This window comes from Aptenodytes patagonicus, chromosome 19 (genome assembly GCF_965638725.1).
Source record: "Aptenodytes patagonicus chromosome 19, bAptPat1.pri.cur, whole genome shotgun sequence".
NCBI classification, from domain to species: domain Eukaryota; kingdom Metazoa; phylum Chordata; class Aves; order Sphenisciformes; family Spheniscidae; genus Aptenodytes; species Aptenodytes patagonicus.
In genome coordinates this window covers 9,643,505-9,665,837 of record NC_134967.1, presented here as the reverse complement: position 1 = coordinate 9,665,837, position 22,333 = coordinate 9,643,505, and the positions used below count along the sequence as shown (strand labels likewise).

The 22,333-nt window shown below is 45.7% G+C and overlaps 1 protein-coding gene across 6 annotated transcripts in view; it reads right to left on the bottom strand.

Annotated features, from left to right (window-relative positions):
• The window catches only part of CAMTA1 (calmodulin binding transcription activator 1), a 330,817-nt gene that overhangs the window by 137,971 nt on the left and 170,513 nt on the right, over positions 1-22,333 (bottom strand). For all 6 annotated transcript variants that reach the window (XM_076356070.1, XM_076356072.1, XM_076356073.1 and 3 more), the window contains one exon: positions 6,354-6,425. In XM_076356070.1, coding sequence (XP_076212185.1) covers positions 6,354-6,425 — 72 coding nt within the window. The remainder of the gene's footprint in view (positions 1-6,353; positions 6,426-22,333) is intronic.

Genomic DNA, 22,333 nt, shown 5'->3' with positions numbered 1-22,333 from the left:
AGTGCCCGCATACAGCACATGATCTTCAATGCTTTATTGCTCAGTCATTTCTATTTTACCCAAATGAAAAATAAAAACCCATTACTAAGCAAAAGTCTCAGGAATTTTTATGACATTGTAATGCTTCCAATTTATGTTGAAAAAGACCAAAATCCTCAAGCTGTCTGTTGCTCCTCCAGCCAGGGACGTGGAAGATGCTGCTGACGCAGCACAGCACAAGCAATCAGACAGGGAAATGCTGCTCTGCTGGGACACCATAAAAAAAAAGGGAAGGTTTTCCGCTTGCTTAGGACATAATGGAAGATTTGAGGCAAAGAAATACAGAATGAATGCCAAATTTCCGCAGGACAGCTGCAGACGTCACATAAAATGTTTTAACTGATTTTTAGGCCTTGATACTTTCTGCCCACAGCTTTCAGACGAGCTGCATTTTAGGAAAGGAGCACTCAGGGAACATCAAGCATCAGTGTAGGCATTAACAGTCATAAACAGCTGAATATCAAAGTGTATCGGAAGGAAGAATCCAGGAAAAAACAGTTTAAAGAGAAAATATTGCATGTCTCTGACATTAAATCAGTGCTTATAGACATTCTGCAAGGTACAGCTGGTGCATGCAGAACTGCATGAAGGATAATTAAAGACCGCTAACAGAATATTGCCCAGCTACACTGTCACTTTCAGCATCTCCCACTTGCTCTTTCCAGGACACATGTCTTGCCTGGACATCACCACTGGTATGACTGTTGATGTCCCCTGACTTTCCACTGCCGTTTTCTACCCTGCAGTAAAGCATCTCTGTGACTCCTGTGGCTGCTGAGAACACCCCACGAGTGTGCAAGGAATAAAGATGCAATGCAATTTTCCCCCCCAGCTCCTAGAGAACTGGATTATCACATTTCAGCAATTACTGCAAAAGCCCAATTTACGACAGGGCTCTGAGGGGCTCTGGCGTCTCCCTGTGCCCGGCGCAGCTCAGCCTGCATCCCGCTCTGCTTCTGCGACTTGCCTGCGAGAACAGTGCCACTTACACACTTTTTCATCAATTCTGAATTATTCAGTGAGCAGTTAATGCGCATACCATGTGAAACAGCTATCTGTCTACATATTGCTCTCGAACGTTTGTTAGCCTTAATTTATTTGATTGGCCAAGGTGAATAGGTAAACACCAACAGGCTGAACATCCTTATCCGCTCGTATCAGTATTCCCCGCGCCTCCCATTTCCACAAGCATCAAGAAAATCTCACCTGTGCAAATGCTATTGGCAAATGAATAAGCTAATGAACATTCTTTGAACAAACGCATGGGTTTATTTGAATATACGATCATGATTCATTTTTATTCCAATTTTTCTATAGCTGAATGGGAGGATGTCCTATCATGTTGGCAGCACTCTGTCAAGGATTCCTGATCTTGCCTTGCTGTGACTGTTGCTGTTATTAAATTACTGCAGCAAGAGGGGAGTCATTCAAAAAACCAAACAAATAATAAAATTAATGAAACCCAAGTGCCTAAAATGCACATTTTTCCCATATTTAGGCAAAAAATTACAGAAAAGATGGCAATATGAGAAGTTCTGTCCCATGTCGTGAAGAATTAATATTTAGCGACTGTCTAAATTCACAAAAAGTTTTTAGCATGATCCTATAGCTCAGTTTATGTACTTCTTAATTGAGAAAAAGGGCAACACTTTTTTTTAATGTATTACTTCCCATAACCACAGCACCTTAACACCAGCACTAAGAAAGATATCAGAATCTGCTAAAGGCAGGATGGAAAACGACGACTGTCCAACAAATTAGTCTCCAGCTGCATGGCACAAGTGTGGAAGAGAGCAAGAGACGCACTGGTATTAACGCGTAAAGATGAAGCCCGCCTCCAATAACCTTTGCAAACAGCAGCCAGCCCTGGGAGCCTGGCAGCTAGATTAATTTTAAATTCCTGGGGTGCCAGTTACCAATCCACAGAAGGGAACGCTGCATTTTGCTACTCAGCTATGCCAATGTTTGAAAATTGTCTATATCTGAGAATCCACGTTTTCCCTGCATTAGTCATTACAAGTACAAACAGGTTTTTTTCTTCTTCTTTTTCCATTGACAGAAAATCTGGTGCCATTTTGAAGGTCTGAACATGCACAGTGCGGGTGTTTGTACACACGTCCTACTGGCAGACAAGCCAACAAACCCAGTGGCAGTGTCTGTGTGCCGAAGCCTTTCCAGGAGTCTGAGGACCTGCCATCACTCATACCTAAAAAAAGGCTTCAGCAGCGCTGTTCTGCACTTCACTAATTGCAAGCAGCTAGGACACTGCTTCTTTTAGGAAGCTAACAGGTAATGAGAAAAAAAAAAGTGCTTTTAAGGCAGTGCCCTCACTCAGAGCCAGAATAAACATCGGAAAGACAAGGTAGTGCATGATTTTGGGCAGAATGCAAAGACAAAAGCTGTTTCTTTTTAACAATCTGGATAATTTCCTTGGGAATGGAAACATGGAGGGCTGAGTGAAATGTTTGGAAATGGGAAAGTGTTCCAAAAGTGTGTGCAACTCGTTAAAGATGCAGCACGTTATGCAAAGGCTTTGCAGCAGCCTTGTTGTAAGGTGCTGCTGAAGAGTCCTCCCCAGCGCCCCTTGAAGAGGTCATCCACACCACCTCTGCCTGTTGCTCAGAGCATGATCTCATATTTCTAGAAATCAGAAAACTGAAAGAAAGATATGAGAACCCAACGTAGGAAAACACTACTACCACCTTGGGTCATGATCCCTTCACTCAGCCCCAAGTGGTCCATGTGAGAGGCTGCCAGCGCCCAGGGCTGGACGATCTCCTACAGAGACACTACAATGCTTGCTTGGAAATTACAACATCTATTAAAAAGATATTAAAGGTGTTTGTGGTAAGGCAGCATTTAAAATCCATTATGAAGCAAGCTTGCAATGTCTCAAAAATGTAACCCCCTTCAGAATAGAGAGGAGGAGACCTCAGCTGTGGTGCCTTGTATGGCAGGATAACTTCTTGTAGCAGGGACTCAGAAAACTGCGTTTTGCCTGCTGACAGTTCAAGCTGACTGGTTTTCATTTCTTATCCCTTTGACCAGTCTGCAGGGAGAAGGCACATTCTGTCAATCATAAATGACAACGCAAAGTTGTTTAAGTAAGAAATCGGGTACCACCATATAATTAATGGCTATAGCACAGCATAAATGCACAAGAGAGACTGCTAGTCTCTGTGGCTTGTTTGAGTCTTGGCCTTTACACTGAAAACGCTAGTCAGAAAAGATCAAGAACAATTGCATGGGGATTTTTAATCAATATCTAACCTGACAATAGGATTTGGAGGAAGATCATCCCATAAAACACATGCGGCATCTCAGACTAATTGTATTTACTTCCTATTGACCAGAGACTCGCAGGCAGAGAGCTCCATATCCCAGAAAGGTACTAAATGACTCTCAAAAAAGCAAAAATCACCCATTTGCTTCTGTGAACTAAAAAGCCAAACCTTTTGCTGGAGGTTAATGTTAAACATTGCCCAGTCTGTATCCGTTTTGGAATATGAAAGTCATTTATTGGGTGGTGTTGAAGTGGAAGACTCTGAAGCAGATGCACAAAATACCTTCTCCCTCTCTCCTGGTCTCACTAGCCCCAAATTCACTGTGGAGCTGAACAGAAACATTGTGCAGACGTTAGAAAAGCGTCATCGGTTCTTGGCCAGCTCTTTTCCCTCCAGCTGTATAACCTTTAGCACATGATCGAAGGATGCCCATTTATGCCTGGGAGATGGTGTCATGAATCACAGACCCCTATTCCTCCCACAGCAAAGGCACAACGCGTCCTTGTTTCTGAATACGGGTATACTACACTCACAACGAGATGTCCTGCATCACATTTTATAAATAGGCTCGTGAGAAATGTACTTCCCATCCACTCATCTCAATCCAAACCAATTATCAGAGCAAAGACGACGGCCTAAACGTTGACACACACCCTCCGAACGTGAATGAGCCAGACCTCAGAGTGCAGGTAAGAAGATCCTATGGTGCTGCAACGCAACTCATTAGATATCAGCTTGCTAACTGCCACAACAGCCAAGTCCAGCAATACTTTGAGATGGCACGCAACAAGAATAAAAAGAAATACAAAACTTGCAATTAAAGTTAAGAGGGGTGACCTATGAGGGGAGGACGTCTGGGGGAACAAGCACAGGCTGGCCAGCCCGCAATGGAGCAGGATCTGGGGACTGCCCGTGGTCAGGGAGCACTCAGGCTATGCAACCATCGCTCAGGCTGCTGGATAATGGGTCGAAATCATGGGAAATTTCCTGATGGAAAGATGGACAAAGCTAGAAAATACTCTCTCAAAAGTAACAGAAAAAGCTTTGTCGTTTGGGAGCAAACCTCCCTAAAGGTCACAGCCCAATTTTAAGCTGGAGCTCTGAAGTTTGATTTTGCGTCATCTGTTCCTCTTGGGATCTAATAGGAAGGAGTCTGCTGTCTGCCCTGAATTTCTGCAGAAACAGGGGCCTTCCTTAACATTTTCAGTCTATGTGAAAACATTTCATGAGCTGAGCTGCCCTTCAGGGACACTGGAAAACTCCCAGCACCTGTGGTGACTGTGCCCGGGCTGAGGGCTGCTGCAGACCGGTGACGACGGGGGGACCTGCGGCACCTTTCAACCCTGTGCAGTACTGGTACCTCCCCAAGCTCCCGGGGTGGCGGGTGGAGAATGCTTCCACCAAGCCCCAGCCCAAACTCCTGTTCCTGAGTAGGCAAGAGCAGATGAACCAAGTGACCTGCTGTTCCACCTGCTGTGGTCCTCTCTGCCTTCACAGGGACACCCGGGACAGATGCTGGCTGGGGAAGCACTGCCGTGCCGTGCCAGCAGTTATTCGGAGGGAATTCAGAGTTTCCTTTGAATTCTCGTGTCACACCACCCGTCACAGGCACCGGCAGAGACGGATGCTGAACAACAAGGTGAGCAGCTGTCTGCCACCCCAGGCAAACTGGACCGTAAGTTTAGAGGTTTTGCTCAGTTCGGCACACTGAACCATGAACATTTAATGGCTTCTTTAGCTGTACCTACACCCCACTCCCCCTCTTCTCGCTGCTCGCATCCAACCACGGACGCAGGTCAGGACCTTGAGAGGCTGCAGGGAAAAGTGCTAAACGTCTGCAGGATTGATGTGGTCGTGCTGCGTTTTCAGTGGAGTCACAGCTTTCCTCCGTGGAGGTGAAATACTGCTCCCACCGCTGCAGCGAAGCGTTTTCCCCTTTACACATGGCATTTATATGCAGAGGATGCAAACAGAGCTGAGATGCACATAAACATCACAGAGGACAGTGACATTTTGTGCACATTCCCTTTGATTACGTCCACGGTGCAGGCACCGTCCTCTGTGGGTCACCCTTGCTCTGTGGGGCATCTTTCATGCAGCAGTGACAGCAGAAGCATCTTCTTTTTTAATATGGAAGTGCAATTGCAAAACCGGGGGGAAAAAAGGATTATTTTCCATTTGCTTCTTGAAACAGATGTCACTTTCCTCAGACGTGTTTGTTTTCAGGACTGCAGGGGTTTAATCTTTAAAACAATAATATTATTACAATATGTGTCAAATGCTGTTTTCTAACAAAAGAAAACAAATTGCTTCCACTTTGTAAGCAACAGTAACCAGTGAATAATATAAATAGCTCCGCAAACGTAGGGTTATTGGTCCAGTGAATGCCCAACCCGGGCAAACTCCCACATGTGAACCCAAGCACACCCACCGCAGCCCAAGGAGGCCTGGGGGGGATCAGGCCACTACCCAAACCCTGCAGAAATAAGAGGAAAACTCTGCATGGCTCCTCCAGGGGCTTCACTGTGCCCACAACAGCCAGAAGAAAATTCATTGAGTGACCCCAAAAAACTCCCTTGAGACTAAACTCCCCACTGGAGGAAAGCAGATCCACCGCAAGGCTAGCCACAAGGTTCACCCCAAATTCAAACACAGCCACAGGGCTGATTTATCTCCCTTGCCATTGCGTGCCAGTATAGCAGTTGGCTTCCCGAGCTCCTGTACCTGCCTCACTTCAGAATGGGAAAAGACAACTGAAAATCTTAAAAAAGTCTCACTTTGGCTGACTCTCTGTTTAGGGAACGTTTGAGCTGGCATCAGCTCTGTATTTGCTAGAAACTTACCCAGAGAAAATATATCATACCTCTGAACAGAGACACACAACTAAGAAAATCCCCATCACCTTCAGACAAACAAAATCCTCCGAATCAATGAAACACGGGACTGCCAACCTCCCTAGCAGCAGCCAAACACAGCCCTACGGGCTCGACCGGATTACCCCCAGGAGAGAGGAATTTGTTGTCATCCTACCTGCAGAAGCCAGTAGCACCTTCTGTGAAACGTGGGGATGATGGAGGAATGGACGTAGCAGCCGTACAAGCACTAGGGACAGAAAAAGAGAGAAAGCAGAGTCGAGTTAACGAAAGAAACCATCACCTGCGGAGGCAGCGCCAGGGATGGGACCTGCAGCGTGTTATCTGCTACCGGAGGATGTAATTTCTGAAGTCGGTCCACGGCTGGTAACACACACCACCAGATTACAGCACCCCCAGATTTTTTTTTAAATGTTGTTACAGGTTACAGAATCACTCTCCTAACAGCCCCCGCTGCACCAGCACGCTGCTTTCACCCGCAGCTCAGCCACCCAGGTGCTGCCAGAGCAAACAGAGTCTCCCCACGGTGCTCTGCATCCCGACACACAACACAGACGTGGGTTTGGTTAGCTGTATTTTAATCTTTGCTTCAACATATTTTTATTTTTTAAAAAACACAACACAAACATCTCTTTTCCATAGTTTATCACCTGGGTATGGAAACTGAAAATTTAGGGTTTGTAAACTGAAAAAAATGCTGTCAGGTATGTTATCCAGCAAAATGCCAAAATACAGTTGCTTTTTTTTCCTTCTTCTTTTTTTAAATGAACTCTGCTTCTCTGATTAACCAAAATCAGTAAGGCTAAGGAATTCTTTCTGCAGGAAAAAATCAAATTTCCAGTACGTTAAAACTTTCCAACACCCCTGTCGGTTGGAAGCTAAGCCCAGTGCAAACCAAACACACAAAACTGTTTTTAATTTAAAAGATCCCGGTACAATTCCTGTCCACAAGATTTGTTTATTATTAAGAAAGCAGTATTATTTTCTGACTCCACTGGCTTTTAATATAGCACACATGGGGGATGGGTGTGCGTATAATGATATATTCTCCCATACCGAAGGTGATTAGTTTTCCTTAAATGCGAGATTGCAACAGCCCAGCAATCTGCTCACAGCTTTCTTCAGATATTTCCCCTGGAAGATCACAGCCCGCGCGTTTTTTAGGTACACCAGTATTCTGCCGTTACAGAAGGAAAAAATAAGTAAATCCAACTGCAGGGGATTTTTAAGGGGAATTTCTTTTTTTGTTTTACTCCAGCGACTGCATCGATTATGACGACTCTCACGATTAATGCGCTCTTCACTTGCTCACAGCCCTGTCTGTACCCTACCAGGGGGTCCTCAACGGTCCGGGGTGCGGAAATCGTCACCCAGCATCCTCCTGGCAGCAGCGGCTGCAGGACGGGATGGCCCCAGCTCTGGCCAGACTTCAGCAAGACTTTAAACTCTGTTAAGTGGGACCTAAACAGATGGGTACTGGAAAAAAATTATCACTAAATCACCATCCCAGTCATCTCGAATACCTGTTTCTGCAGATATGGATGCCACAGCATCAATAGTGATGTGAAGGTTGACGTGTGGCATCAAGGCTTTACCGGTGCTGGTGGGGGTGACCTGCGCTCAGTGCCCTGGTGACGCCGTTATGCTGCCCAATGCACCAGCCCGTGCCGGGACATAGCTCCGTCCATGCCATCCCCCCAGCGCAGGACACTGGCTGTTCGCATGAACACAAAGGGGCCGGTAAATCTTCATTTATAATCCTTCTGTCTGGAAGGCACCTCACAACCTATGAAAACACTCTGCAAGCAGCAAGCTTGCCAGCCCTGACATAGTTAGCGTGCCCTGTAACAGGGTGAGCGTGGAGGTGTGTCGTTAAATGCACAACACTTATCGGCAAGCACACGGGGAGGCTGGCGGCAGCGTCTCCTCCCCAAGATCACTGCTCGCAAGGTCAGACTGAATCAAAAAGGGTTTAAGGACTGCTAGCTGCTATCACTGAGTTATTTTTAAAATACAAATGACAAAGATTAATAATGTTTTTAAATGTGTCAAGGGTACATTCCACACACACAAAAAAGCAGGGAGGAAAAATAGATGGGAAAAAAACCCTGCAGAAAATAATCCAAAGAAAAGCTTAACATTTAAATCCCACCACTCAGCCTGGGGAAAAGCAGACGCCGTTTGTTTAAGATAATCCCTGACAGCGACTCCTGGCTGCACGGCACCAGGGTCTGCATTAAAATGTCTTTAATGTTTGGTTCTGCTGACTCAGAGCTGGTCCCCCAGCTTCAGAATGCGGCTTGGTAGGTGCAGTGTCTCCCGGTCCGACCAGCTTCCCAGCGAGGATGGGAAAGCTGGTCTGGAGCACGCTGCTGGAAGAGCCTTCGCAACAGCGAAACACCCATAGCGCCTCATGCAATACACATCAATATATACCAATATATATCAGCACACCTCCACTTGATTCACAACCCCGATTTGCTGTGAAGTCAGTCGAAACTTTACCATGATTAAAACAAAAAATAATGACAAGCACCAATGCTGAGCTCCTTGTAGCTCGCTGCCTTTAGTAGGTAGAAAAGTTGCTCTCTATCTCCAGATCTGTCTCGCATATAATTCTACAGGTGTCAATAATGAATTACATAAAAGCATCCCACCTCCATGAAACTGGTTTTCAACATTTCAGCAAACCATTAAGAAAACCCTAACAGTTCACAGAATTTACAAAGCATCCAGAATACAGAAGTGATTTTTTTTTTATTTTTTCTTTTCTTTTTTTTCCCCACATGGCACGACATGGGAATCTAGTTCTGGATTGAAGTTTTGGGGCTGGGTGTTCTAACTTGGGTGGCTGGGATGAAGGAGACCCACGCGTAAGCAAGCCCCCTGGCCTCGGAGAGACAGTGGGGAACTCTTCTTCACAGGCACCGTGTGCTGGCACCGTGCGCTTGCACCAAGACATAACATGGTTGTGGAGAAATGCACTGCAGTGGGAGAAACACCCCCTGGAAACCCAGCTTTTGGACTGAAGACAAAAGGAGTGATGGCAGCAATAAAAACTACATTAATTCCCGGATAAAAAGGCATAAAAAATGTTTAAAGATATAAATAGAAACCTTAGAAATCTGAGCTTCATTGTTTTGGAAGATTTTCAAGGTTAATGAGTTAAGCGCTGTTAGATGACGTAAAATCTAAAGTTTGATAGCACGGTACATGTGGGTTTACAGGGAGAGGGTGCATAGAGGCGATTTTCCCATGCTCGGCTCCGCTCAGACCCCCCGCCTCCAACACGGGGCAGCGATGAACCCCTCTGCCTCGCACCAGGTCAGGGCCACCAAGCACCCGGTCGGCAGAGGACAGCTCGACACATGACGCTGCAACTAATCAGGAGAACGGAATTACCTCCTCGGCTGGCCTTAGGAGACAGGTAACCAGGGCACACTTAATGCCTTTAGCTAAAGGAGTCTTTAAAATGAATTCTTGCTTAAAACAGGCAAAAGGGGTTTCATTAGCTGGGTTTTCTTTTTTTTTTTATTTTTTTGTTTTTTTCTCTATCGGGGAGGTAGAAAATGCGCAGGCCTGTGTGTCTGTGGCTATGTTAATGCTGGGCTGGGCGCTCAGCCAACGCATTAAGTGAAATCGAATTCCTGAAACCAGCTTTAATCAGCAGATTTTTAAGGTTAGAATGACTCTCTCCTCTGGAAGGCTTGCCAAGGTTAATTTTGTCCTGAGCAGGCTGAATTAATGGGCTGGACAGGGGAGAACTTTTTTTTTCATGACTCTCTTTTAAGTTTACAAAATCTCCAGGAGAAAAGAAATGGCATTTCTGAGCCATCTGAGGAGAAACGCCACTTCAGCAGCTTATCGATTTCTGTTTTGAGAACAGAGGCCGAGACGTGAGCGGCTGCCACCTCCCACGGGAGCCATGCGGCATGGGAGCCGGCACTAGCCTGTCCCCCGGAGAAGCCCTGAGCGGCACTGGCTGAGGGACATGGACACTGGCCCACAGGGATCGCTCCCGTCCCCGCTGCTGCGGTGGGACAGCGATGCCTACAGCAGCGGTGGCAGCACGGTCCAGCACTGCAGCATTGGCTCCCGCAACACACGCCACATTCGCCTTTCGGGGAGGGGTGTGCTTGTCCTTGCAAATTACACGGCTTACAGAGCTGGAGGGTGCACAGAGCACAGACTTTGTCCTGAAGTCCTGCAGTGGTGGGGGATCCCTCTCTGCACTGACAAACCAGCTGGGAGCAACGACCCACGCGGATCCCCTTGAATGCGAAATCCATACCTGCCTCCACAAGTTTGCGTTTGTAAGCATCTTCTTTGCTTATAAACCATGCTGCTCCTGGAGAGCCAGGCCCTGCCAGCTCCACTTCATCTTGCACCTTTTTAAAATCGACGGATAATTAAAGAGAAATGGGCCTTCTCTGGACAGAGGGGGAGAGTTGTGCAATTACAACTGCCTACCCCTCCATTTATATGTAGTCCACACTTTGCATTATCAAACTTCTGAAAACTGGAGGGGGGGGAATCAAAGTATTAGTAGTTTTTTTTATCCCGAGCTCCTTAAAGTGATTGTGGCTTATTTAAAAATAATACAATAATGCTGAGGTGTTCTTCCTTAACAAGAACACCTTGGGAATGAAAATAGGAAAGCAAGAGAATAACAAATTCAAGATAGGGTTGGACAGGCTTTGAAATTCTTCTCCCCGGTGAGTTACACCTGTGGATATTTTAAAAAAAATAAAAACCGCCTAGAGTTTGTTCAGATTTTCACACTGAATGCCCAATTCCCTTAATAAGAAGCTAAATCAATCTTTAGAGAACAAACCACGTAAGACCTGTGGCTCTAAATTATTAAAATATACTCGAGTAATTTTATGGTGTAAGGCTTCAAGTTCCAATACCCCAGCAGCCTGCAGACATCACAAGCAGGATCCATACAGGTTATTTTGGAAAAAGGACCGTGCCCTCTGCCTGTGGGCTTATGGGGAGGCAGGAATGGACCAGGCCCCTTGCTTGGCACCACAGGCTCCTGCCATGGTGCCTTTCCTGAACAGCAAACCCCTGAGTGCCTGGCATCAGAGATGTCCCCTTCCTCCCAAGGGACAGCTGTGTCGGCATTCCTCTTTCCCTGCCAGCCAGTTTTTCAGATCCTCCTTGTTTCTTTTGGCGAGGAAAGAAGAGAGGGAGGAATGAACTTGCCAGGAAAGGGCACACGTTCCCTGTGCGAACCCTAGCAGCTCGGGATTTGCACTGAAATCCCTAAACAAATAGTCTTTTCAAACGAACATGGCAACAGCAGTAAAAAAATGCCCCAAATAATGGAATCTGACTACCAGACAAGTGAAATCCAAAACATGGTTTAAAAAGAAAAAAAGAAGAAAAAAAATCATGAAATCATCAAAGTAGGGGATGTGAAATTCCTTATGAAAAGGCTCCTAAATCAAGCAAACGCACCTGCAAAAGAAAAGGCTGCTGCCTGCAGCCACCTGAGGCGTGGTAGGAGCTAGAAGCCCACGTAGAAATGGCCACCAAATACCCCAAGGAGTCCAACGCAAGGGAAGCCTCAGGCCCCAAAAGCTGCCTGGACGTGTGCCCCAACACATGCCGGCTTCTGCTTAGTCCTCTGCTCTGCGATGGCATGATGAACAAAGGCAGGCACATCTCTGGAAGCTGGTTCTGGTGCCAATTGCCCTAAAATTGAGCGTAACATTTCCCGTGGCCCACAGGAGGAAGTCAAAACCCCTGGTAGGAACATAATCCCGATGTTTAACAAACCAGGGACAGGGACAACAACTGCTTCAATGGCCTGTGACACCGATAGCACGGGAGGATGGAAAGCCACCGCTGCAGCTCTTAGCTCTTGTGGTGGCATTGAGCAGCGTGCACTCAAGTCTAGCACCTAATCACATCCCCGTTACACCACCGTACTGTGTGGTATCTCCTTCTGTAATTACACCGACGATTTCAGAGCTCCTCCACCAATTTCCATCAGGGAATAGCAGACTGCTTGCAGCAGCAGCACTGCTACCGTGGATCAAACCTCCCGGGAAAGCCAAATGAGGCATTAGCTTCATTCTTCTCGTCATCCTGATGATAGGGTACAGGTCTCCTAAATTAGTGGCTCGCTCTGAGCCCAATCAAGCTCTGCTCTTACCCTCAGCCTGCCCGTTACCTGGGCAGCCACGCACCGCCCCAGGAAGGGTACAACGCAGGAACTGCAGCCGTGCAATAGCATGCAGGCTGCATTTGGTACAGATTTCTCAGACATAGAAGGGAAAATGGAAAAGCAGCTTGTAAGTTCTCATCTCTGCATCCTTCAATACAGTAACCTACCTATGTTTCAGAGATACCAGTCAAAATGCAACAATAAAACCCACTCTGCCATCCCTATCACAGACATTTCCATCATCTGTTCATATAGATACCACTGTTATCGAATTCTTTTCACCAACTTTTTCATATCCCAGCAAAGACAGTATCCAATCTTCCTGAAACTGATTTCTCTGGATTTCATACAAATAATGATCAGACAAATTTGTTAGCTGTTTGTAGTAATACATTTGTTTTACATGTAGGAGTGATTTTCCGTCTGCGTCTGTAACAAGTACCCACAAAATTCTCTGCTGATCTTCTCCGACAGGGCAGAGCAAGGTTGGAAAAGCAAGGCAACTGAAAACCGTGAGTCTCTAACGTGAGCTGCCTCTCAGCCACAAAATTAGCAAGCATTGGGGAAAACCCTCAAATTTTATGTGTGTCACCTCTCTTTTCAAACAGACCTGAAGTAAGCGCCCTCCAAGATCGGGTTATCTTGTAGCAGATGGTCCTTCCTTCAGGACAGGGATGCTAAAGCCACGGACACGTTCCAAATCCATTTAAACATCAGATTAGGCTCGCCCCTGTCAGCCGCAGGAGCTGGGAGACAGCAGCGGCTCCCGCCTGCTCCATTAATCAAAATTCAGCGAGAAAAGCCAACGTGCTACTATAAAACCCCCTGACTTGATGCCAACACCACGCACGGGGAACCTAATGCCATCAGTCTTAGTTTTCCTCCCCCAGCAGTGAGATGTGGCTGGGGCGGGGGGAGCAACAATAGAGGCTTGGCCAACCGAGCGGAGAAGCAGGTTTTTGACAACTCTTACAGGGCAAAGTGATGCACAGTGACATGACATTGACGGGGACGCGACAAGAAACCGACCTCAACGTTTCTCTGCACAGATCAGCCCCAGTTCAGCTTTTTAAAATAGGGAGGTGTAACCGTGGCTGAACCCTGCAGAGCCAAGGAATCACCCGGGGGGAGGGGACAGGCGGGCGCCACCCGGAGGTCTTATTTTGATCTAAAAAGGGAAAAGTGTCATAACATAGGGAGGCATCCAAAACTTCCCGTTACTGCAGCAAATCTTCAACTAAAACACTGCTAAGCATGTTTTCACACTCCTGACCTTAGTGAAACACAGACATTAGACAGGTTTGGATTTTCCTCCAACGTTTATAGATAGTAACTTTGATTCAGCAAAGCACAAAAACGGTGCTCAGATCTCAGTGCTGGACTGATCTGCACTGCTGGCAAAGTTTGCCTTTTATCAATGTCAACAAAAATTAAGCAATTGCTTATAGTTTGCCAGTTTGGGCAAGGAGTCCCTACGTACTGACAGCAGATCTCAAAAACCATCTTAAAATTTCTACGCAGTTGTAAAATCCCAGAGAACCTGACCCTTCATTTTTGGGCTACAGCTGACACAGCTGCAGCATCACAGTGTACCTCTTTGCAGCATCGGGCCACTGGCCGGCGCTCAGGCATTCAGCCTGGTGCAAGAATTTTGGTTGTAATACTATTGGCTCTTTTTCTAACGTGTTTCAAACCCTCCTGATGCCCTTGATGTCACCAGCAGTTATACCTAGATAACGGTTTCTGGATTGAGCCCAGGGATCTCATCTGATGGCTAATCAAGGGAGGAGAAGTTACTGCAGCCTCAAAATCTAGAGCCAAGCTCTATTCGTTGCAGGACCTTGTCACTTCTGGTAGGTTTTATTACCAAATATTGTTCTGTTTACCTCAGGACTTGTTAGAAAGCAATTTTTGAAATGTTCAATATTTAATGAATTATTTAAATGTTTAATGGGTTCTTTTTCAAACCCTCTTTTCCCTCTGTGGAGTTCTGAAGTCACTGCAAGGATTGCGGGTTTTAACTTTCTTACTGTTAGAAATGATTCTTCTAGCGACACTGGCTAATTGGCAGAAATCCACGCATATGGGTACCGATCTTCGGTACCCCAAATTCTAAAATTTAAATTTTATGCCTGCAATCCCATGCTGTATGCCTGACAGATGTCCCTCCACCCTCCCAATCTGATCCTCAGACCTTTCTTTGTCATAGTCCCGCCGCACAGACTATGGCTCTTCACCTGAAGACTTCTCACTCAGATCCCTGAGAACGACTCCTGCTTTGGCACACTTTGCTGCGTCTTCCTTACACGCAGGAAGGAGAGCAGTCCCTAGAAAGTGAGGTATTTTAGCATCTTCCCTTGATTTTTCCAGTGAGTGCTATTTCCTTTAGGTCTGGTCTTTAGACTCTCTATGTATTATGTTGATGCATGAAAAAGAGATACACTGAACTGTGTTACCTGTTTGATACTGAAGGATAGCGACATTTCCTCTTTAACACGTATGTGGTTTTTTCCCTAGTCCAAAAAACCCGGGTCTGGGAATTTGGCGCGCTGCCATTGCTGAGGTTCGCTGCACAGGTGGCACAGGGAGAGGTGCCTCGTTGGAAAGAGGACGGAGACTCGGCGGTTCTGCCTCGGCAGAAACTCCTGCTGGGTTTCCCACCTTCCCCGTTAAGACGCTAATGGTGCGCAGCCACTCTCCTCGCAGGAAGGGGCTCGGTAACCAAAGCCCTGTGCACGGCCTCGTGCAGACGTTCAAAGCCCGTTGCACAGCCGGGCACCACGGAATTCTTTCCATCAGACTTGCCACAAAGGAAAAGTTATGCAGAAATATTATTACGAATCCACTGGGGCTGTTCACGCAGTGGGTTAAATTATTATAATAATAAACAAGTTGGTAACAGCATTTTCCAGCCTGCCCAAACCTCTCTTTTCTATACCTGATCTTTATGCTGGTAGCCTGTGTTTTCAGTAAGAGCATTTACTGGTGCTGTCCACTGGCTATCGAATCCTCTGGCACTTACCCATTGATCTCCTACCTGCAGCTCAAGAGCAAATTGAAGTCCAAGGTCAAGCCTTTCTGCAGGTTGTTTACGTCCTGCGTAAGCCCCCGCCTTTCCTGTCTGAGAGAGCCTGGCTGCGCACCCAGCCGCTGACCCATTCGCCATTTCTGGGGAGGCCAGGCAGGCACAGGCAGTGTCAACGCGGAGGAATTTGCCTTCCCGTGATGGCGAGAAGCATGTTGGCTTCCTGACCTTCCACCACATACTAAAACAACACCGCAGCACGCTACGCGCCAGCTATCAAACTCTTAATTTTTTATACTGGTAATTCTTTTAATAAGGACTCTTTAAATATTTATGAAAAGAAATGCATGAGGCCAGTTCAACAAGAAGCGATAGCTTTAATCTCAGCATGCTCTGCAGCAATCCTGCCTGCTGCTCTGCAACAAGAGAAACGACTTGCAGAGCCACCTAATTCCCCAGCGGTGAAACTCCAGCCCTGCTGCAGTTGGTGGGAATTTTGCCATCGGCTGCAACGTGGCGAGGGTTTCAACATCTTTCCTAAGTTACCTAAACCACATCCTGCATTAAGTCACAGTATGAAAAGCACAAGGCGCTGTTTCTCCAAAAAGTGAACATTGGACAGCGTCTCTACAAGCGCAAAATTTGATATGAATTTTCTGTTATTTGCGATGCTGTCAACTGCAAGACGATTCAATAGGAACTGCCCACGCTAGTCTGCTACTTTATTGCTCAAATTGGTATTAGCCACACACTTGCAATTGGGTTATCCTTGAGTTTTGACTACACCTAACCTCATAAAATCTTTCATGAATTCCAGAGGAAGCAAAATCCACAGCCCAGTCCTGCTGTAGGATCATTGGTATGCAGTCCCACACACCCACCTGCAGTAGCTGCCTGTTCATAAATGCATATTTCTTTATTAATATGGGGATACTTTAATCCCAGTCTAATTCTACCTTTAGGGAAGCCATATCCCGAGGCTGCCAGGAGCTAAAACCCTCCAGATGCAGTGGTGTAATTTGTATTCAAAGCAGCAGCTCTATCTGTCAACATGTTTGTCTCCCCTATCTGCCAACTCTTATTTATAATCCCATTCAGATTAATGAATGACAGTAGTTCTCATCACAAGAAATTTGATTAATCAATTTAAGTGCTTAATCACCCTGGGCTGGGTGAGAACTGTATGGGAGGGATGCTGCCTGGATAGGGACAAAGTTGTGAGACGTAGGAGGAAAACGTCGCAGCTTTCCCTCAGGAACAATTCAAGGAGGGAGCGTGCACGGGATCCTCAACGGGATTATGAGCTTTCCAGGAGCTGAAAGTTTCCTTAGGGCAAGCGGTCACGGCCAATTAGTCACGAAATATCCTTTTCAAACCACCTCCTAATCTGACACAAAAGGCTTCACACTACTCACCTCATTCCTTGCTGCCCATGTCGCTTGCCACCAAACCCAAAACCTGTAAATCATAAAAAAAAACCCCACCGGGGATGACCATGATAACCCAGCTGGGCATCCTGGAGACCACTGGATTGCTCCGAATCAGCTGATAACCCAGCCGGGCATCCTGCATGGCATCCTGCTCCAAATTAGTTTTCTGCCCATCACTTTCCTGCACCACAAAGACCCCCATGTCTTGGCAACCACCAACTTGAATATTCTAGAATAATCTCCAAGGTTTTCTGGAGACCTGAGAGATGTTTCAGATGACAGGTAAGAGCAAAGTTGAGTACAAATCACTGATTTCTAGGAGGATTATCTAGGAGAGAGGCCATGCAGTGCAAGCACTGCTCTGAAGCTACTCTTGTGGATGCTCTGAATGACATGATAAAACCAAAAACATCCGAATCTCAGGAGTAACGTCATCTTCTCTTTCATGAAAGAGAAGTTTACAGCGAAGTACCACTCTTAGCTGGTAGACAAGAGATATCTGAACTCTATGACAAAGAAGCAGGTGTTCGTCATGAACTGGCTCTGGATATTAAGATAACAGGCATCTTGCGAATACACCAGTCAATATTGCTTCAAAATAAGCAACAGCTGTCCTGCTGCCAAGCCTCATCTCGTGGCCACCCACTGGAAATTTAAGATCAGAGTCTCCCGATCACGCTCTTCAGGAATTGAAGCCCAGCACTATTAAATCTTTGCATCAGTGATCTGATGACAAACAGGGAATTGCTGCAAACAAAAGTTACAAGTGACCAAAGGAGCGTGGAGGAGCAGGCAGCGCAGGCAAGGTTGTGATGTGGAGGGAACAGGATGTTTTGGGAACATGAACTTCCTTCAAGGAAAACAAGTGTCTGGGTAACCCTTTCTCCAAGATGGGGGAACACTTCTTGGAGGGTAATGAGGGCTCTGGAAAGGATTACACAGCCACAGCTCGCACACCGCTTCATGTGACGACTATGCAACACCAGGACGAACGGAGATAATCTGGTTCTTGGACGCATACTCGAGGGATGCTGAAGAGATGGAGGAAACCAGACATAAAAAGAAGCAAACAGATTTGGTGTCTGCAGCTGAAAAGCTGGAGGTGGCATAAGGAGAGGACTGGAAAAAATGCGTTGAGGTGGGAGAGCTGGAGCGCAGCCTATTTTGTTTCTTTTAAAAAACGTAAGGCAAAAAGTTCGCAGTAACCAAATACCTTTACCAAAAGTATCCACAGAGAGACAAACGTTGGCTATTTAGTGACTAACCTAGGAGAGAAAGACAAAGAAACAAATGTCTAGAAAACAAGGCCAAACAAATTTAAATGGAAACTAAACTACTCATTTGAAATATCAAAGGTTCCTTACTAGAACAAATTCTGGGAGAGGTGGATGGTCTTATCTCCACCTCCTGCTGTCTTCTGTTCCCACCTAGCTGCCTCTGTGAGATGTGTGCTAGAGACAAACGAAGCAAGGCTGACACACAGGTACCAAGTTGAGATAGATCATGTATGTGGCACGCATGAGGTCAGCCTATACATTATCAACGGTCCTGTGCTCTTACCCTCCCCTGGGACACGGGAAATATTTGGTAAGATTTCTGGGAAGCTGCAACAGTAGGTCAGGGTTATAGCCCCTGCGTCATCGGGACAACCTCCTCGGCACAGCGGGGCTAGAGGCTTTTGGGGCACTGACAGCCCGTATCAGTCATGCAAGGGTAAGAAAACTCATTGACGGATCAAGCAGTACACGCTGCAAGCAACCTCTGCACGACCGGGTACGCAGGATACGGGGATTCTCACTGGGCAAGATTTCCAACATTTACCTCCACCAGCCAACCTCAAAGGGACTCGGAGACAGATGTCCCATTTGGACCTGGGTACAAACAGCGTGGCACAAACTCTATGGATGGATGGTCTAAAATACACGTTAGATACGAAACAGTCTGAGTTTGCAAGCGATTATTAAGAGCAGATCTGGATGACATAAGCTTAATGCGAAACCCAGACTCCCATATTCTCAGGTAAGGGAAAAGCAGCCCAACGACCCCAACATCAGTGGTGGGTTAATAAGAGGAAAAGTGGTACAAAAGGCCGCTTTGGCTCCACGAGACGGTTTTCTAACCCGACACCGTCCTGGCAGTTACTCAAGTGGGATACATAAAACCTACAGGACAGAGACATTACCCGGGTCCCCACACATCATCTAGACTCCAGCAGCTTGTGCACCCGCACGTTTCCCCAGGTATGAGGGTTTCTTGACTGTCACCACAAGGTTAGAAGAATTGTGAGCTGGAAAATCATGGAGCATATTAATGTCAGACTGAAATATGACCACAATACACAGAAGCATTTTATATTTATTCTCTTTTAGAAATGTTATAAAGACAATATAATGAGAATGTTGCAAACAAGTCAAGTGTTTTCCTCCTAATCTGGCAATAAAAATATGTCAAAGAAATGCCTAAAATCCTAATAGGAGAACAAAAAGATAATGGGCTAGGCTATGACAGGATTTAGCTGCGATTTTACTTGAAGGTTTTAATCATGTCTACTACAACGTAAATGGAAAATCAGATACAAACCTGTACGAACCATTAATGTCTGTGTTGGTCATCTCAGCTGTTAGGGGGGCTGAGACGGAACAGATTCAGCAGAGGTTAATGAAGATAGGTAGAGGTCTAAATACGTTTATATCTGAGGAAACATCGCACAAAAAAAGGATTATTGAGCTGGTCTTAGTGGAGACTTGACTGAGGTAGCAAATACACAATTATAAAAAGATTTAGAAAGTGATGAGTCATTCCATTTTAACATCTGCTGTAAGAAAAGAACAAAGGGTTTCTTGATTAAATTAATGTCTGATAAACTCAGAATGAACAAAGAGGAAATACTCTTTTTTCAGGGGATAGCCAGGCTTTGGAAGTCATCACCATGGAAAAGGAGGAGTTCAACATTAGAGACGGATTGCAAAGGGCTGAATAATTTAACGACTCGGAGCGCAGCAGAGCTATGACAAAAGCCGGGGCAAGAGGCATTGACAGGGAGAGCATCGATACCTCTGCCTGACCTTGGATTTGGATTTTAACCCTGGGTTCCTGTAGGGATGCTCTTGGCTGCGCTCTGTTCAACAGGGACACCGGGAGAGAGCAGGGGAAGCGAATCCCACGGGACACCCAATGGGGGGCCAGGAGGGTGAAAAGCGAATACCGGGTCTGTGGCAAAGACACAAGGACGGGCTCGGGGTGAGAATATCCACTAACTGCCATAAAAACACCACACCTTCTCAAGCCCAGCTGCCTTTACCGCGGCCATCATACAGGCAGGCTGCACAGAAGTTAGAAAAGTTTTTATTATCCGGCTGAATCTTTTTCGGGAAAAAAGAGACCATTACAGCATGGGGAAACTAGATAAAATCTGATAGTGCCCTGGGTAAATGCAGGCTGAGCCAGTATTTTTTGCACACACATGACAGAAAAAAGGCACATCTGCTAATGACCATGGAGGGGTGCAGGGCACAGGGTGCAATCGCGTGAGGCACACGGGTCTGATGCATGCACCATCTTTCAGATTCGGGTAAATAAGGACAAGTCTAACAAATGCAACTTATAGCAAATATATAAATATCTAAAAGAACTTTTGGGAGGTATTAATTATACACGCAGTTTTATCTTGGACTAATTTTGTGCTGGAATGGACCAGAAGCCTTAGCCGAAATCTTTTTTTGGCAGCCTCTCCTGTGCAAAATTAGCCCTGGAGTTATCTGCAGACATACTACACTGTGCCTACAAAGTGACGCATTCAGCTGGTTTGCGAGATACCCAGTTTCTTGGTCCTGTTCTCTTTATACTGCTTACTTACATTTAAGACCAGAAGCCACTGAAGTCAGTGATTCAATGATCAACACGCAGTCTTCCCTGTCTGGTCACTTCAAGTTCTTTGCAAAGGTGGCATCATTCACATTATAGCATCAAAAATATGGAGTGGAAAGACAGCATGGTTGTGGCAAGGCTATCTGTATTCCATCAAGGGAGCTTCAGAAGTTGATACTCCCTTCCCCATTTCACGAAGTCATTTAAGGTGTTCAGCAGCTCCTGAGTTCTGAAAATTGAATCTAAGTGCATGGAAAACTTGGAAGGACCTGACCTTCAAACCTCCTTCCAAAGAATCCCTTAATTAAAAAGCATTTACACAACCTAAAACAAATTATTGTGTATGCCAATACTAAATCTTCCCATTCCAATTTAAAATCCTTAGAGCTTCACTATCGCTGACAAGCAATGGCAGGAGCTACAGTAAGCAAGCATTTAAGAATGTCTTTCTGGACAAGCTGTTGTAGAAATACTAAGTTTATATTGCTTGCAACCAACTTATAAATATTTCATTCCTGTCCCAAAAACCCAAACAGCAAAGCATTAATTTCTCAAGATTAGTGTGCCTAAATTTACTGAAGTTCACCACCAGCAAACAGCTGAGTGTTTTTGACATTCAACAAGCAGCAAAAAGGTTGATGTTTTACTTGTATTAATTTTTTATCAGAGAATGGAAAGCTCATTTTCGTGACAGATAATGAACGTTGGAAGAGGTATCCTCTGTATGAACAACGGCAGAATTTCAGAGACCTTCCTCGTGTCTTCCTGAGGTGACATTATCTCTAAGATTTTGCAAGTTATTGCTCTGCCTTCTGAAGAGTTCTTCAGGACTATTTAACAGTTAGGACACTTGGACTGTTGAGGAAGGAAAATACAACTCTAAACACAAAAGCAAATATCTTCCATATGCCCTGAGACATTACTGAGAATACAAGCAAAAATTGCAAGCCAAGAGCAAATTTTCTTCTTGTTTGTAAAGTAATAGTAATTTCTATCACTGGCATTCAAAGTACAGACGTCTGAAGAGGATTCATCTACATGTTGCCAACAAAAAGTTTATTTGCATTCTTTCAGGTGGCATGGGACTTCAAGGTGGAGGCACCTTCGACCTTAGGTCTGGACTGTCCCTTTCCTCCTGCCCTTTGGGCCGCCGGAGGGCAGAAAAGGTATGGTGCTGCACCGCAAAGAGCTGTCCCTACACTCTTCTGCATGGACTATTCTCTTTGAAGAGACACTCAGAGAGTCCTGCCACGTATTGCCGACATAGCACCAGCTACCACATGGCCCTGAGACCTTTGACTCCACCATGCCGGGACCGTGTACCTGCCACTTGGTAAGGATGCTCCCACGCTTCCCCAACTGTTCAGCTGCAACAGCAACGACCAGATACCCACAGCAAAGGCGCATCGATTAAGTGTGTAATCTGCAATGTCTCCCATACACAAACGTGACATGAAGGGATTTAATTTTGCTTTAACTAACTTGTCACTAGCATCCAATTATAGAACCGGTGGGCTTTGATGATTAATTATGGATTAGCTAGATGCAAGACTTCACACAAATTAATCTTATAAACTCTGCTTACACAGATGGGATCTTACACATCCCTCTTCAACCTTTTGTACTTTTTAACTAAGAAG